A 17,759-nucleotide genomic window follows, 5' to 3' on the forward strand; every position below is an offset into this window, starting at 1 on the left:
CCGACCACCTGCTAAACTCAACCTGCTCACCTGCCAGGTGAAACACAACCCTGAGGAGAAGCGAAGCTTCGACCTCATATCGCGTAAGTTCAGTCGACGACTTCAACCAACGCATTTTCAAATGTATTATTTTATTAAATTAATTGAAACTGAAGTTTTTAACCTTTTTCAACTCATAGGTGTTTGAAGCAAAAAGTTGAAGAGCTAGTTATATTTAAAAAAAATGTTTTCAGAGCTTTCATATAATCAAATGATTTCCAAGTTGACAGTAGGATAATACATAGTTCATTTGTGTTTTTCTTAGATGACAGAACGTATCACTTTCAAGCTGAGGACGACCAGGACTGTCAGATGTAAGTCTTCCTTCCGTCTTTCATGTCCATTTTAATCCATCCTGTTTACCACAGAAACCAGCTTTAACACACTTCCTACAACCCACCTGAAAGCCCCGTTTTCCCTCCGGAACGGCTGCTTCCGCTCTTCTCACTTTTTGTTTCCATCTGTCTAAAGCCTTAGTACGAACGGCCGGGCTGTCTGTGGGAGAAAAATGGGCAAACGTGAACAGGGAACGCAGTGTTAAGGTCGTAGACCGCGCGCACTTGAGTTTTAGGGCCACCATAACATGAAATAAATAAAAGAGAACAAAGTCATAACATTTGAAGAAAATACTCATAATTTTACGAGAATAAGTAGTGAAACTGTAAGAAAACTCATAATTTTATAAACATAAAATCTGAGATATAAGGAAAAGAGTCTAACGATTGACTTGTGTCTTTCAGCTGGATCTCCGTGCTCCAGAACAGTAAGGAGGAAGCCTTAAATCAGGCCTTCAAAGGGGACCAACACGTCGGAGAGAACAACATCGTGCAGGAGCTCACCAAAGCGATCCTGACAGAAGTCAAGAGGATGACGGGGAATGACGTCTGCTGTGACTGCGGAGCGCCCAGTGAGCAACACATTACCTTTATTTATTGATAAAAGCTTTTTCTGTTCAGTGATCTATTCTTTAAAAGATGAACTTCAAAAAAGATCTGGCAGAGAATTTCATGAAAGTTGGAAGAATAGATGAGGGTTACCATGGTTTGTGAGAGGGAAGCTTCCAATAATGAATCTTTGTTATCAACACTTTAAAACGCCATAAAATTCAAAAGTTTCGTTTTTATACTGCAAATTTTAAGAAAATAAATATTACAGATCTGAAGTGAGACGATTAAACTTCTATCTCTACAACCAAGTACACAATTTAGTTTAATTACATCCAGTTTTATCCTATTCTTACTAAATGTACTGACAGATTGTGTCCTTTGGTTCATTAAAACCCTTCTGTTTTCACACTGCATCCCAAATGTATTTGTAAAGTAAGAGGGGGGCTGTGCACATTCATCCATAATGACAGCGTTCCCAAGAGGACACAATCAAATCATGTTTATGCATGGTTCTGTGCTCACTGTCAGTGTTAATAGTCTCAGAAAAGACAATATTATGCAGAAAATCCTTTTGTTTTTTGCTTTTTTTAATGTAATGACTGACTTTGTTCAAAAATAGTGAATAAAATCAGTGTTTTGACCCTAAATGTCAACTATTAGAGAATCCAGTTCTCTTCCTGCATGAACCGCCTGGCCTCCTTTTGCTCACGATCTGCCCTCGTCTTTGTCTCAGACCCCACATGGCTCTCCACCAACCTCGGCATCCTCACCTGCATTGAATGTTCGGGGATCCACAGGGAGCTGGGGGTGCACTACTCCCGCATCCAGTCCCTCACGCTGGACGTCCTCAGCACCTCAGAGCTCTTGGTAAATCCATCCAGTCTACTCCCATCACCTTTTGATTGACTGCAAAAGTGTTCCCAGTGATCTTTTAATTATAATTGTTGTTTTTAGCCAAAATTAAAATAACTGTCATTTTCTATGACATGTTTTTATACAGGAATTCATTTAAAATTTGCCTCAGAGTTGTGGGCGGGACTTTTGGTTTGCTGCTGATTCATTTTGAATAAAGAAATACTCAGAAAGTTTAAGCTTAATTATCTTTAAATGTATCCGAAAAAGGCCTCAAGAACGTGTTAAAAACACAGAAAACCCAATTTGAAACATTGATTTTCAGTTTGTTTTTAAATCATCCTTTAGTGCAAATATTTTGAGTAGGATTGAAAGCCTCCTGCCACAATCGCCGCTGAGTTAGGACGCCAGTCGAGCTGCCCACAGTCAGACACGTCCGGCTCCGAGACCGCCGCCTCCCGCTGAGGGCCGTTAACCTCCACTAATGACTTCAGAATTAATTGTTGCAGGAGAGAGAGAAAGATTTATCAGGAAAATGAACCGCCTGTGTTCTCCACAGCTGGCCAAGAATGTGGGGAATGCGGGCTTTAACGAAATTATGGAGGCCTGCTTAAGTGCCGAAAATGTGATGAAACCCAACCCAGCCAGTGACATGTAAGCATCACGATTCCTCTTTCTCTGACTCCATTCTGCATGGAAACTTCTAGGCCCATAATGAAGACATTTAGATGTTTTTTATTGTTAGCTTAGTGGTCCCTCACTATTTTGTGGTTTACATTTTGCAGATCTTTTTTTTTTAATAGCTCATTATGTTCTGCGTCCTGATTGGCTGTTCTGGTACTTCCTGTCATATCTCCCGTACAGAATGCATTTAGCTCTCTAAACCTACATAAATCTTTAGTCTTGATCAAACCTTTGTTTTCATTCTGTAATACACATTTTTCAGTAAAATGTCTTGTAGTTTGTTCATGTTTTTCCTCACAGACATGCTTAGTAAGAGTCAAACCACATAAACGTTATCTCTTGGTCAGCCGTTATTTAAATACAGCTGAAATAGTTTGAATAGATTTGGACTTGAAACTGTGATTTTATGTTTTTGTGTGTTTTGTATAGTTTAAAAAAGTCTTGTTTTTTTCCTTGTGGTAATCAGGCAGGCGAGAAAAGACTTCATCGTAGCCAAATACACAGAGAAGCGCTTTGCCAAAAAGTGTTTGGACCCGACGTCCCGCCTCCACACGCTGTGTGAAGCCGTGAAGGCTCGAGACATCTTCTCGCTCATCCAGGTCTACGCCGAGGGAGTCGATCTCATGGAGCCCATACCTCTGGCTAACGGACATGTAAGGAGGAGGTTTTGTTTTCTCATTGACATCTTCTATAAAAAAAATCCCCAAAAAATGGTTTAATGTTTTAGGAGCAAGGGGAGACGGCCCTCCATCTAGCTGTCAGGCTGGTGGATAGAACGTCTCTTCACATCGTTGACTTCCTCACTCAGAACAGGTAAAGCTGTAAACTAATGGAGCTAATCCAACACAATTTTCTGTCAGATTTCCTGTCATTAAATGTCTCCTGAAGTTTAATGGGAGCATTGAGAATATCTTTTTTTGTCCTCACTTGTTTTATTTGATGTTCTTTCAGTTTAAATCTGGATAAGCAGACGGCCAAAGGCAGCACGGCGCTCCACTACTGCTGTCTGACCGACAACAGCGAGTGTCTGAAGCTGCTGCTCAGAGGAAAAGCCTCCATCGACATCGGTAAGAAAACATCCCAGGAGAACATGCAGCTAGACAGAAGGTTTTCTCTGCAGTTTGTTTTCTGTTTCAGCTTTTAAAAACATCCAAATTATTTTAGAGAAAGAATTCTATTTATAATAGAAAAAAGTTTCACTTGGAACCAGTTTACAAAAGAAAATATGGCTTTAAATCTTGTAAATTTGTGAGAAAAAAGTAATAAATATACAAGAAAAGAACCAAAGTTGTGTGTTTATCGGAGCTGAGTTTGAAGATGAAAGACGTGGAGCATTTTGTGAAGCTTTATTTCCAAAAACCAAGAAATTCTGAACCTCTTAGTGACTCAAAATCAAATTGCATTCTGCTACCAGAATACATTTTTTTATAAATAAAAAAACTCTTTAATTTTGTCAATATTTCTCAATTGCTTACACTGAAATAATAATAATTAACAAAAGAGATGGAATTGAATAAATTAGTAATTCAAAAAAATTTAAATTTTATCATAGCTTGACATTTAGGAATAATTGAAAATATATATTTACTGTCTTTTTAATTTCTTCATTCTTTTATTTAATGAAATACATTGAAGATTTACAGATTTTTTTGTTTGAATTGTAAAATGATGGTTTTAAATTATTATTCTTTATTCTCTCCCATGTTTCTGTCTCACGCCTCTCCAAATATTTCGGCTTTCGTTCCCAGACGTTCAGTCTTTGCTCGTTTTTTCTCACCGTTTTAATGTTTCTGCTCAGCTCTGAAATCAGCACAACATCCTGATAAAAGAAAAAAAGCAAAACCACGGAGAGACGGCTGTGTGGGAAATGGTTTAATTACACGCCGCTCGTGTCACAGCGGAAAGTGGAGACAGAATGGGCCGTGTGTTTGTTCTCGTGCGGAGTGTGGATACAACACTGATTACACATTTCCGCTGTCTTCGCCTTCAGCTAATGAAGCCGGGGAGACGCCGCTGGATATCGCTCGGAGGCTCAGACACCTGCAGTGCGAGGAGCTGGTGAGCGACTGTTCATGCCCGAAAAAGAAAACATTGCTTCCTGTGCAACCTTCAACCACGCACGCTCTCTTTTGTTTGTGCGGCAGCTCAACCAAGCGCTGGCGGGAAAGTTCAACGGTCACGTCCACGTCGAGTACGAGTGGCGTCTGCAGCACGAGGATCTGGATGAGAGCGACGAAGATCTGGATGAAAAAGTGGGTAACAATTTAAGTTTATATTTTCTACTAAAATATTGTGACATTTTAATTGATGACTCGTTGGCTCATTCTGAACGAAATAATATGACGTATATCAGGACGTGGGCGTGGTTAACAAAAAACCCTCCATTGCAGAGGAAATCCAAAAGTTTCGATTCACTGAATCTTCTTAAAATTGCACAGACCTGTTTGTCACCCCCAGCCAGCCAAAAAGATGAAACTAACAGAAGGTGAGAGCAATGGGCAAGTAGCAGCCAATGGGGTAATGGGGGCGGTGGCGAGGGCAGGTAGCACCTACAGGCTACACGACACCACTTCAGTTTTGATTACAGTGACAGGAACTACTGTAATACATGAAAAATACTCATTGTAGAAAGAAATGTGAACAAAATGACAACACAAGTAGAACAATCTTCATAACTCCTCTTAAAATCTAAAACTAGAATTTATTCTTAGATTATAACCCAAAATTTTTGTTTCCAAAATAATGACGATGAAACCCAGCAAACTAATCAATATTTACTGAACTTTATCCTTAAAATTTAGCCAAATGTTACAGTAAAATTTGGGTGTTTTTTTATTTAAAATCATGATTTTTTATTTTATTTTCAAGAGTATGGAAAATTACTTTGACTTACTTTAAATATAATTTCTGTATTTTTAGATCCTAGCTCTTTATCAGGCAAAAAATGTTCAACTGTTGAGATTTTGAGAAAAGCTTGGAAAGGTTTACTGCAAAGATACATTAAAACAACTTAAAAAACTGGTAAAATATCTTGAATTAATGATTAAAAACAAGGTTTTAATTATTTGCAAGCATCAAATAGTAGCTTTAGTGCACAAGTTTTGATGGAAAAAAACAATAAAATTTGTCTTCAAATTATTTCTTAACTTTCTGATTTTTTAGCATCAATAAAGTTAAAAAAAAGACAATTAAAGAAAAGCGATTAAAAATTGAGGTTTTACAGAGACATAATTTTTATTTTTTACACTGTCTTCATGATAAATTTAGCAGAATGACTGAAAAAACATCAAATAAGTGTAATTTAATCACAATTATTTTGATTCTGGATGTCAAATTTAAATGTGTTACAGGTTTAAAGCAATCAATTTTTAATTTTTTTTAAGATTGAAAGAACAAAAATCAGTGAATGTACCTCCAAAGTGCAGACTTGGAACAATCTGATGAGTCAGATGAACGAATCCACCACGTGATCAGACGAGCAGGTTTGTCTGCTAGATGTCTACAGAGGAAACGTGATTTATTATAGGATTGGTAATAAAACCCTTTCAGCCATGAGGAGCTGTTTGGTTACTTTTGTGAATTTTAGTCTCAAAATCATCTCCTGGTTCCAGAGCAGATGTCACTAAAACATTTTTTTTTATTATAAAAAGTTTTAGTTTAATCATGGGGAAAATCCAGTCTCACCTCATGTGAACCCGTATGGCGTAACAAGCTTAACCGACCCTGGAAACTGTGTAAATCCCTGCTGCAAAACTTGTTTTTATGCTTTTTTAATATTTTCTTTCAATTTTTAGATAATTAACATCAGTTTTAGAAATAAATGTAAGTTTTTATATATAACATATAATTTGTTATATTTTTATTTGATATTTACAACATTTTTATTTATGCTTTTTTTATTTATTTGATTGTCCACACTGTGTGTGTTTTATTATTTTTGTGTATGTGAAGATTTTTACTTTCACATTTTTAGTGTAAAGAACTCTGTGTTACATATGTATGGAAAGTGCTTTTTAAATAAAGTTTATACAAATGCTTTTATTTTGGTAAACATTTTCTGGAATATTCTCACCCAAATTGAAATTCAGGAAAAGGTCATGTGTGTGCATTCATTTTTTACCCCCTGACGTGTCCAGCCCAGCCCTCTGCGGCGAGATGAGCGCCCCGTCAGCTGTTACACCCCCAGCAGTAACTCCCACACCCCGTCCTCGATGGGATCCGCAGGCCGGGATCCTAAGGACAAGCCGCGCTCCTACATGCCCAGCCTGGTCAACAACGAGACGTACGGCGCCGTCCTCAACGCCGGCTCCACGCAGCCAGTCGCCGCTCCCCCACTGCCCCCGAGGAACTTGGGTAAGATCAGGTTTATTATAAACAGACAAAAAAGAGTTGGTTTTTATACCAAAAAACTTGATTCTTCTTTAGAATCCATGTGCTGAATGTTTATCAGAGGTGTTAAAACTGATAACCAGGTTTCTCACAGAACATCCTTCTAAAATAAATAAACAGCTCTGGATCTGCTCATTAAGATAAGCTCCTCCCCTTTTCCATCTGCTGTAGGTCAGTTATCTGCTCTTGGAGGGATGGGTCAGCCGTCTGCGTCCAGCAGCTGGAAGTCTGGTCCTTTAGACATGGTGGGTCGGCAGAGGTCATCCTCGGACCCCCCCAACATGCACCCTCCTGTTCCTCCTTTGAGGCTCACCTCAAATGCAGGTAAGGTCCGTTTGGTCGTCATGATCAGGATATGGAAACTTTTTCTTTTAGATCTAAAAGTTTCTCAATGAGCCAAAACCTAAAGAGCGTTCCTAAAGGAAATAAGTGAATCTCACTAATAATTTTAGTTTTTATTAAGATTAAGAGGCTTTGGTCTGTGATTACAAAGATCAAGATGGCGCAAATTTACAAAAAAAGTTTTTAACTTAAGAAGTCAAGCCCTCATTCACTGATTTGACAAAGTCTGTCAAACTGGGGCTTAAATGTAACACTAACATATAAAATACAACTAATTTGTGCAACAAGTATACACACTAGAACAGAGTGAGTTTTAAATGACTAAAACAGAGTTAATTGTTTGAATAAAACTGTATATTTTGTTGCCTTGTGGTTCAGGTTTGGCTCATCCTCTTGTGGGAAAAATGGAGGCCATGAACATTCAAGCCAAACCCGGTCAGGGTCTTCCAGGGACCAGAGGTGTGGCCCCCAAATCTCCTGCTGGGTAAGATCCTAAAAATATTTTTTACAACTTAACATAAAAAATACAGAGTGATGTTTTACTTTCCTCTCATTTCTTTTGACTCTCTCCTCGCAATACCATTTTTTTGGTGTGTTTCGTTAGTCATGGCCCACAGCAGTCCTTAACTGCAAGGCCCACATTGTTTTTGCAATTCTTCTTTTTTACTTCAACTTTTGAGCCAAATTTTGAGCCCCACCACATACTCAAAAATTTACAGAAGCTGATAAAAATTAATTTTTGAGCTAAAAATTATGACATTACAGTGGTAGAAACGGTTACAAAAAACTGGTTCAAAATTTCTTCTGGAGTAAAAAAAAAAAATGTTACTGATTTAAGCAATAAAACCAAAACTCACATATTGGGGAAGGAATGTTAATCATTATGGGATGTCCACCACTCATTGGCCATATTGTGGCAAAGTGTAAAATTTGTTGATTTTTATGCAATATGGGAAGGGAAATCTTTTGTTCAAGTGATCTATATGAAAATTCCCAACCGTCACTGGCTCAAGTCTACAACCACCACCAAAGTGTCATTGACCTTTGACCTTGGCAAGAAGCTGCCATCTTGAATTTTCAAAAACAAAAAAAATCTCCTTTAGAACCTTCTACAAATTTAAAATCTTCCTAGGAATCTTAATCTTTTGCCTCCTAAGAACCACTGGGAAGTGGAAATTTTGGTTTTAATGTTTGTAGATTATCAACGGTGTTAGCATAGCGAGCTAGCAAAACTGGTGTTCCCGTGTTGCTTGTATATTTTTACCAAAACATTGTGAAAATGTAACATATGAAACCTTGGGTCAAGCTGAGTGAAATAATATAGCATACGATATGAACTCATTTGGAATGTTGTTGTGGTTAACAAAAACCTCCGTTGCTAAGGAAATCTGAAAAGTTAGTTTTGCCGAATCTTCTAAAAATTACATAGATCTGTTCATCACACCCAGGTGACCCAAAAATCAAATGGTTGCTATGAATATAAAACCAAAATAACAATTTTATTTTACTTTTGATGTTTTTATCACACGACCAGGAGAAGAAGAGGAGGGTGAGGGGCTCGTAGCTGCTGCTCAGCAACTGGGGGCGTGTCTGAAGGGGGTGGGGGGTGGGGAGCACCTGCAGGCCATACAAGGCTGCTCCCAGCTTTACTTTATGTTTGCCTCTTCAATAAGAATAAATCAAATTTGTTTGTTTTCAAACTAAACCCTATCATTTTTTACTTCCTGGTCTCCTGTCAGTTCCTTTAGAGGTTTGGAGAAGTCTGGTTGTCTCCTTAAATGTGCCACTCTTTTTTTCAGGAATGACAAAAGCTTCAGTCGAGGTTTCCTGAGTCAAACGGAGTCTCGAGAACGAGCAGGTGGGTTCAGGGATGAGCGGAGGCGCTCAAACGTCGCAGTGTCTGCCAGAGCTGTACGATAATCGCATCTCGTTTTCCCTCAGGAAGCACGGAAAGTTTTCTTGTCACGTAATTTCCCTTTTCCTGTTCCAGCTAAGGAAGTTCCAGGATGCCCCCAGAACTCCGTGGGTCAGTCTCTGCCTCCAGCACCCATGCCAAGGAAAGCCTTCCCAGTGAGTTCCTGCTGCTGATGTTTTTACCATGTTGACAATCCCTTCTTGCCTTTTCACATTATTTTCCCATCACTGACTGTCTTGTGTCGTTTAATGACCTCCTCTGTTGTTTCAAAGTTTCCATTCTCCTCTCGTGAAGTAAATTTCCTTCCTGCCGGCGTCAGCCTTTATCTGAGTTTAGTTACACAAGATTTCATCTTTAACATTTAATCACAGCTCTTTTTTCCCTTAATTATGTTCTCACATTTCACCAAATTCAATTATATATATATATATATATATATATATTACATCAAATAATCTTCTACTTTTAGTAAATCCTGATTTTTTTTTTTATGATAAAATTTGGATTAAACAAAAAAAAAATTAAATGGTTTAACTTCACAAATGTAAAGACAATGATGACAAAACAAAAATTATATTTTTAAAAATTAGTTGGTTTCAATTAAACTCAATTAAACTCAACAATTAACACATGAAACATCAAAAGTTGTGAATAATTTTCCAGGTTTTTTTTTTTTTAAATTCTCCCCCTGAATTGAACACTTTTGGTTCTTTGGGTTCTTTTATTTATAAATTAACCGTCTCTTTTTGACTGTTTGGTTATTTTTATTTCAACAAGGAGAAAATGTCAGAAAAATGTGTTAGAGCTATTTTTTGTTGTTATTTTGAAGTAAAATGCACAAGTACAGAATGAAATGCACAACAGTGTTGCACCAAAACACTATTCCCAAGTGTGGGGCAAGGTGGTGGTAGGATCATGGTTGAGGACCTTATGGCTTTCTTGGGATAAAAACATTAGAAAAATAACATCAATGAGTTTAAAGTTTTACACTGAAATCTTTTTCACGTTCCAATATATTTATAATCGAAGTGATCCCACTTTATGTTTGTTCCTGCGCCCCAGAAGCAGAGGCCGAAGCGAGTCAAAGCCATCTACAACTGCGTGGCCGATAACCCGGATGAGCTGACCTTCTCTGAAGGCGAGGTGATCGTGGTGGACGGCGAGGAGGACCAGGAGTGGTGGGTCAGTACCTCAAAGTTTCTGCTTCTCAGATTGAAGCCCAAAGCATTCCCGCATCCATAGTTCAGAACGTGTTTTGTCGGCGCGCTCTGTCGCCATAGCAGCACACAGCAAAAAATCTATGAGCTCATTGCGACCGGCGTGGCCTGCCAGCACCGCCTCCTCTTTTTCCGACGGCTGTTGCTTCCTGTGCGGACGCAGAGCAGCTGCAACTGGTTTCCCTCACGGCCATTCCTGCACACATGACCCTATTTAGTCAGCATCCCCTCACGATCCCTGAGGTACCCACAATCCTTCCTGCTTACCCCTCTGCTTTTATTAAAACACATGATTTTGATGTTGACCTTTTGTTTCTTTAAGTGTAATTCCATGTTGACCTGCTGTTGGAGCAGAAACATGTCCCAGCTTTGTCCTTTTCAGGTGTAGACTACATTTAAATTCACTTAAATGGAGATAAATTGACTGACGCCTTTTCAATCCAGGTAAAACCAGCAGCTGTTCGTGGTGATGTAGGTTCTCGTTGACCCGGTTTTCCTCGTAGGGATGGATGCTATCTCTGAACTCACTGGGGTTCGATTTGGTTTCAGAAAATCCTCATTTCAGTTTTTTACTGCCTAAATGAAAAAATATATATTATTATGAATATGATAAATATTATGTTTTATGTAGTTCCTTCAAAATAAAACAAGATTATTATCCTCTAAACTTTAATAAAAACTTGCAATGGAAAACAAATCTTTTGAAGCTCCACCCTTTCCATGATGTCATCAGTGGCAGCACAAGTTAGACATTTATTGAAATGAAGTAAACAAATATTTATGTAAAATAATAAACTAAGAGTTTTGATTTTATTTTTTTATCCTGAGCATAACCTTTCAGATTTTTGCTCCTATGAGCTTAATCTGGACAGTTAAAGTTAACCCTCTGTAGTCTGGGGTCATTTTGATTTTTTCCCCGTTTTACATTTTACTCTTTCAATTTATCTTTAAAATTGTTGGAGGAGTGTTAGTTTGTGTTTTTTTTTTTACAATGATTGATTTCTATCTTTTAGTACAACTCCATATTCTTTTTTTATTTTACCATTTTTTAATTTTATTTTATTACACAATAATTCTGCAGTGATTCTAAAACGGTCAAAAAAACTAAATTCAGAGTAGCATTTGTTTACTGCAAAAAATAAGTTTTTATGTTTTATACTGAAAGATCAAACATTTAGAGACAAAAAATGTATAAATCCACAAACAAAGAAAATACGAGATCAAAACAATGTGAAAAATGTCTAAAAACCTGGTAAACCTCCACTGTTTTTTTTCAAGAATTTTCTTGATTGTGAACTCTTGTTATGAATGTTTTAAACCAAAAAATTCAAACCTAAAAGCTTTAAACTTTCAAGTGAAATTTTGAATGGAAAAAGGCTGATGGAAGGGTCAGTGTCATTCCTGCGTCATTGTAAACAACTGATGTGATCAGTAAACGCACCATTGAGTTCAGCAACTACTATTAGAGTTACAACTTTACTCAGAGTTATGAAAATTGTCAGTGATACTTCATTAGAGTTCAAAAGCAAAACAAAGAATAAGCTTATGGATAAGCTGATAGTTTGTGTGAAACTGAACTACATCACACCTAATACCTCTATGGTGTGCCTTTAAAAAAAACTTGGTTTACCGGATGTAGTTTTGCCTATTTTCACAAAAACTGTCGCACAGAATCATCAGTCACACACAATAAAGAAATACTACGGAGTTCACTGTGGTAAATGTGAGAATGATCAGAAATGGAATGAAAATCGGTTAAATAAAAATGTTTTTAAAAAAATATGTTCACATCACTCTCAGCAACGCATGTTTAAGTGAGTAGACTATGTAAACACACGTAACTGCAGGTTTCAAGCTTCCACGTTCAACACTCTCATTCACTTTAAGTTTCTATGACTATTTTCAGGATCTACGTAGAAAAAGGAAGTTAAACCAGGTGAACTTTGACCAATCAGGGACTCAGATTTGGTAGCAACATATGAATTTATGGAGCGCCAACCGTTTGAAAATTGATCAAGACGAAGAAATTAATAATTGTGCCCAACTGGAATTAAATGACATCAAGTCTATAATATATTTGAATAGAGCTGTTAAAGAAGAAGATTATAGAAGGTGGTGACGTGCGCTAGTAATAGGGGGAAATAAGAAGAAGCCCCTCCCTGCTTGTCCAGTGTGAAGCTATCTCCTCCTGAGCGCGTTTAGCTCCTTCAGGAACGTGCGTCCCTTAAAATGATTTTTTGATCAGGTTTGGATAACTCGAGATGGCATCCATGAAGTTATTCTTATTTTGTGCAAACACCTGACCCCGTGTCTGTGCTTTAGTTGTGATATTTTGGTGTTTTAGATGCACATAGAATTGAATCACCTCCTCCTTCAAGTTTCTCCTCCACCGACTCTCCTTCACCACCCATAACGCCTCGTCTGTCCTCCCCCCCCACAGCTGGGCCACATCGAAGGCGATCCGGTGAGAAGAGGCGCTTTCCCCGTTTCGTTCGTACACTTCATCGCCGACTGACGGGACGTCAGGGGAGGAGCTTTCGTCACAGAACCCACCCTCCTACTTCCATCATTGCGTCATCACCGACTGCTTCTTTTTTTTTTCTTTATGTGTTGTCATGGCAACCACTGCTGAGCAGTCTGGGTTTCATTGAGGACTTTTTGGGGGTTTGAGATTTTCAATGCGGTTTCTTGCAATATATAAAGAGAAAGTGAATGAATTCCAGCAATAAATGCACTTTTCTTTGTCTCCATGACAACGTAAGACATCATGAAAGTTCATTCACCCATCCCAGTGTAACTTAACATAAAAGCTGTGAACTTTAGTGCATACAGAAGTCGCCTGTCACACGTCTGTTGATAGATGCAGATCTGGTGCAGCCCTTCTGCAGTAGAGGGCTTTCTAACGGTGCTAAGCTGAATAAATGTGCTGAAAGCTGCACCCCAGGGAGCGCTCCCCCGGCCGAGATGCTGCAGGAGGCTGCCATTGAAATGGGGATGTTGCATGTTCAGAGTCCCAGTCCTCCTGAAGAGTGTGAGAGGGGGGAGAGACCACTTTCTGGGGTTTGTGTGAATGTGATGCAAAGTCTGCTAAATGCTTTTCCAGTCTTAGGTGAGTCGGCAGAAATCTTGTTCTTCCTATAAAGTTTAGGGCTTCTCCTCTGCTGTTTTAGAGCACACGGATGTTTGTGTTCCTGTGAGCAACTTTGCTCAAAATAAGCTGAAAATGAAATTAAAAATGGGAAGTTTTTGAGTAAAAAGAAAAAAAGTGGCAGTTACTGTAACCTGTGTTCCCTTTTTGCCTTTAAAAACACACTGAGAGGCATTTTTAGAGCTAAACACACAAGTACCTGCTGCTTAGATATCAAATCATCTTTGGAGTCCTTTAAAGTAGACTGACATTTAAATAAAATATAAGTTAGTTTGGTTGCAGAGCAACTTGATCTTTATGCATCAGATTTGTGAATTTCAGATCATAATGTGCAGGTTTCTCTGGATTTAATGTCATATTTGTGTATAAAGATCTGGGTTTGAATGCACTGTGGTGACGAGCACGTGGCCTCAGCTGGATCTGTGAGCGCGCGGTGTACATGTGCGCGTGCGCAACTGGGAACGTGCTCTTCATACAGTCTCATTAACTGTGTGTGGATTAAGACTCATAACTTGTTCATGTAAATAGGAAAAATGAAACTGGAAAAATAAAATCTACGATAATTTAAAGCTTTGGCGAGATCATTACTTCGTTACGGAGTTCTGTCAGTCTGATGAACCAAGAGCTCCCCCTGGTGGACGGAAGAAAAATGGAATCTGTGGCTCCCCCTGGTGGAAGGAAGATGGATCAACCTTAAAAGTAACCGGAAGTTAAGTCTCGAGGGAAACACCTTAAATCTAAAAAAAAAAAAATGATAGAAATATTTACTATTTTTCTAACAGAAAAAATTCGAAGAGATGTTGAGACAATCTAATAATACACATGATTTTTATTCAAAATTATTTCTGTATTGTACCAGAGTAAAACACACAAGTTTGCATATTTTTCTACACATCTGGATCACAAACGGATGGCGGAAACCAACCATTATTAAACACGACAAGTAAGAAGCACAAGTGTAAACAAATCTTTGCAAACAACTTATTAGAACGTAGGGGATGTCAGAAAATGGAACTAAAATCACAAAAATAAACAATCAAGTATTTGGTAGATGAAATTCCCCTCAAAAGTTGCACACAAATCCAGAAAACTGTCTGCGTACAGGAGAGAACAGGTAAAGCTCATATGTAACATTCTTTTAAGTCAGAAAGTGACTGTTTATGTACCAATACTGCTAGGAACACACACAAATATAATAATAGCATCTGGGCCTTAAAATTAAATCCGTCTACCACGTAGATATTTTCTGATTAATATCCTCCATTTATTTTATCTAAATAAAGGTTTGGCAATATATAATATATTATCAAATAGGAGTTCAACCAGACAGCTGCAACATTGTGTACCACAAAAACTAACCAGGGACGATACCGATTGTAGGATTTTTGCTCAGAAAGCCAGCATATGTGTTGCAAGGAAATAAATTCCATCAGTGATGCAGGAAAGTTCACATTAGCTCGGTCTCAGCTGGAGGATGGTTTGAAAAGACTTGAAAGAAATAGGAAATGAGGGTTTCAGCCACAAAGAACCATATCTATTGCTAGTTTTGCAGCCGTTTCAGCTTCTCCTGAGCAACTTCCGCCAGGCGTTCGGTCCTCAAGACTTATCGGACACCAGAGCACAGTCGAAGGAAGTGGACAGCACCTTGCAGATGGACTGAGCCTGTTCCTGTTTACACAGAAACAAATAAAAATTGAGAAAAAAAACAAGCAAACGTAACCTCAGATTTTTCTCTTACATTTGTCCCCCCAAAATCTGTTTAAGTCCCACTATAATCTATAATCTATTGCAAAAGTGTTCCCGGTGTTTTTTAAAATTATGTTTATGTTGTTTTTAGCCTAAATTTTAAAAACTGTCATTTTCTAAGACTTAGTTTCTGCAGAACGGCAATAGTTGACTAGAAATTCACCTCTGAGTTAAGGGTGGGAAGGTTGGTGCGGAGAAAGCCAGCACTAATTTCCCATCATCCCTTTGTTAGCACTTTTCCCTGCTAGCTTACAGCCTCTCACAACCTCAAGCTAGCATTAGCGGTGCAACAAAAACCGGCAAGCAAGATCAGAGCGATCCAACCGTACAGTTTGTCCGTCCTATCCTAATCTTAGTGATTAATCTCTTTAAAAATAAGTTACCATTTGATCACTTTCTCAAACGTTTACGGCTTATTAGTAAATACGGATGGTGGATGTTTAAACTCACTGAGCTGCTGCACTGGTACACCCAAATGCTGCACTCCTCCTGTTTGATGTCAGTGGTTTTCAGAGCCAAGAGGTTCTTCCCCGCGCCCAGACCGTCATCGTAGCACAGCATGCGCACGATCAGGTAGAGAGGGTGTCGATGCAGCACATCCTGTTCAACAGACACACCAGTGATCACCCGCTCTGTAACAGCAGATCTGTCCTCTACTGAAGACTTTCTGGTGAAGATTTTCTCTTGTGGAGCAGATCTCAAACTGCATGTTTGGCCGCTTACACACTGGTCCAGCGAGGCCACTTTGACTCCATACTTGGACACTCCCAGAATCATTTCCTCGTCTCCAGGAACAAAGGGAAGTTTTCCATCTTGCTAAAAAAAAAAAAAAACATAATTATGGTCAATAAATGGAAAAGTCAGTGCTGCTTAACACTTTCTCCACCCCCTCACCTGAGCTGCATCTATATAGTTGATGAGATCCAGAGGTTCCTGGAGGCTCCTGCTCATCTCAAACTCCAAGTTCTCAATTGATCCCACATACTTCACACGGAATTCCGCACAGGTTTCAGACGTACCATTTCCTGCAGGAAGCCACGCACAGTGTGAGGAGAAGAGGGCGGAGTCCGGCTACTTCATCACTCAGACACTAACCTGAGCTCTTGGTGGAATCTGTGTCTAGGCTGGCAACAGTGCTTGATCGGGAGAGTCCTCCAAAACTGGAATCAACGGACTATAGAAAGATTTTTTAAAAAAATGATGGATTAGGACAGGTAAAGGTCTTCAAACATTTAACATTTGGGTGTTGGTGTGCCTTGCTCTTGGTGCTGATCTCGCTGCTCTGCGAGCTGCTGCTGCTATGGCGCTTCTTGACCTTTCGGAACATCCTTCACCATGACGACCGCATCCAGGTCCCAAGCCCCGCCTACCTGCTTCAACAAACGTGCAAATCACTGCCCATAAGATCAGCTGTTCATCAAACTATTTTGAACGGGAAATGTTTGTCAATAAAGTTTCAAATTATTATAAAAAATCCTCCTGTAAAAAGTAAAATCAAACAAAACAATCCCACAATGCAACAGTTATACGCCTTTTCTTTTAAATGCCACAATGTTAAGAATTAATAGTTACAAGTATTTACAAGTTGTGGAACTTTTTAAAAACTTTTCCTTGATTATTTTCATGTTATTTTTCCACACAAAGGTAAACGTTAACTGTAATATCTAAACAGTTTGGAGTACATGAACAGAGAGGCTCTCACCGCCACATTTAATAATTTACTAAGTTACAAACAAGAACGTCAGCTATATATTATTTAGCAGAGACGCTTCTTGTCTATTTGGATAAATATCACGCAGCATACCTGACGATACTGTCAATTTCTTCAGTGTTTGGTTTAGAGGTCCATCTATTCGTATTTTTAAGTACCAACAGTTTGACTCGTCAGTTTCTCTTTGCGTTCATGAGCCCACACCCCACCGCTCTTAAAGGGGACGCGCACACACGAGGACATCTTTTTACTTTAAAAACTATAGACAATAACCTCGTAGATACGGTATAGTGCAAAATATAATACTAGTTGAAACGTTATTTACTTAAAAAGAACAATTGTTTTATCTTATTTGACAATAATAATAATAATTCTGGCAAAAATAGTCTTGTTGCAACACGGTGGTATTTTTGAGCTGCACACTTCCCGGAAGTGAGCAGCCGAAGAACCGCCCCCTTTTCCATTCAGTTTTCCGAAGCCTTTCACTTTCAACATTTTAGGTTTCTAAGGACATTTCTGTGACGTGGTCAAAATGTAAATAGTTATATAGTCTAACAAAGTCATACACAAACGGAGGATTTCAGGTTGAAAGAAATTGTTTTAAACAATTATCTATTATTTTAGTTCTAAAGTTAGAGAGCTATAAAATAATAAGCAACAAAACATGCATTTCTGAATTAAATTATAATCTGTTTTGGGTGATTATTAACCCCCTAGTGTTGTAGAAACACATGTGGTTAAATAGAAAATATTCTGCTGTTTAAAGAAAAAAGGTGGATTTCTTATCTATTGTTTCTGTGAAATTGCGTTTTAGGCGTTTATTTTAATA

At 38.4% G+C, this 17,759-nt stretch overlaps 2 protein-coding genes across 7 annotated transcripts in view; one reads left to right on the forward strand and one right to left on the reverse strand.

Annotated features, from left to right (window-relative positions):
- asap2a (ArfGAP with SH3 domain, ankyrin repeat and PH domain 2a) overlaps positions 1-14,042 on the forward strand; it is a 55,682-nt gene extending 41,640 nt beyond the window's left edge. For 4 of the 5 annotated variants that reach the window (XM_024269925.2, XM_036209849.1, XM_036209850.1 and 1 more), the window contains 17 exons: positions 1-83; positions 305-353; positions 780-946; positions 1,660-1,793; positions 2,338-2,432; positions 2,929-3,115; positions 3,190-3,275; positions 3,414-3,529; positions 4,453-4,520; positions 4,607-4,714; positions 6,599-6,815; positions 7,023-7,175; positions 7,572-7,677; positions 8,993-9,051; positions 9,184-9,263; positions 10,171-10,290; positions 12,766-14,042. The exon at positions 1-83 is cut by the window's left edge and continues 1 nt beyond it. In XM_024269925.2, the coding sequence (XP_024125693.1) occupies positions 1-83; positions 305-353; positions 780-946; positions 1,660-1,793; positions 2,338-2,432; positions 2,929-3,115; positions 3,190-3,275; positions 3,414-3,529; positions 4,453-4,520; positions 4,607-4,714; positions 6,599-6,815; positions 7,023-7,175; positions 7,572-7,677; positions 8,993-9,051; positions 9,184-9,263; positions 10,171-10,290; positions 12,766-12,840 (1,903 nt within the window). In that variant the 3' untranslated portion in view covers positions 12,841-14,042. The remainder of the gene's footprint in view (positions 84-304; positions 354-779; positions 947-1,659; positions 1,794-2,337; positions 2,433-2,928; positions 3,116-3,189; positions 3,276-3,413; positions 3,530-4,452; positions 4,521-4,606; positions 4,715-6,598; positions 6,816-7,022; positions 7,176-7,571; positions 7,678-8,992; positions 9,052-9,183; positions 9,264-10,170; positions 10,291-12,765) is intronic. The other variant, XM_036209848.1, reaches the window with a different exon arrangement.
- A 242-nt stretch (positions 14,043-14,284) lies between these two features.
- On the reverse strand, positions 14,285-17,206 carry itgb1bp1 (integrin beta 1 binding protein 1). 2 transcript variants are annotated; one of them, XM_024276541.2, is made up of 7 exons: positions 17,024-17,206; positions 16,475-16,589; positions 16,315-16,393; positions 16,114-16,244; positions 15,943-16,035; positions 15,670-15,819; positions 14,285-15,141 (listed from the first exon to the last, which is right to left on the reverse strand). In XM_024276541.2, exons 2-7 carry the CDS (start codon positions 16,544-16,546, stop codon positions 15,070-15,072), a joined length of 597 nt encoding a protein of 198 aa, XP_024132309.1. In that variant the 5' UTR covers positions 16,547-16,589; positions 17,024-17,206; the 3' UTR covers positions 14,285-15,069. The 2 variants fall into 2 exon arrangements, with proteins under 2 accessions (XP_024132309.1, XP_024124436.1); XM_024268668.2 differs by having other exon boundaries at positions 16,475-16,592.
- Between the last annotated feature and the right edge of the window lie 553 nt (positions 17,207-17,759).

The sequence above is a fragment of the Oryzias melastigma genome, linkage group LG22, assembly GCF_002922805.2.
Source record: "Oryzias melastigma strain HK-1 linkage group LG22, ASM292280v2, whole genome shotgun sequence".
Lineage (NCBI taxonomy): Eukaryota > Metazoa > Chordata > Actinopteri > Beloniformes > Adrianichthyidae > Oryzias > Oryzias melastigma.

Coding starts and splice junctions, on each gene's coding strand:
- itgb1bp1 (XM_024276541.2), bottom strand. CDS start 16,546: ATGTTCCGAAAGGTCAAGAAGCGCCATAGCAGCAGCAGCTCGCAGAGC. Junction 16,394..16,474: donor AGATCAGCACCAAGAGCAAG/GCACACCAACAC, acceptor ATCTTTCTATAG/TCCGTTGATTCCAGTTTTGG. Junction 15,820..15,942: donor TGGCCTCGCTGGACCAGTGT/GTAAGCGGCCAA, acceptor TCTGTTGAACAG/GATGTGCTGCATCGACACCC.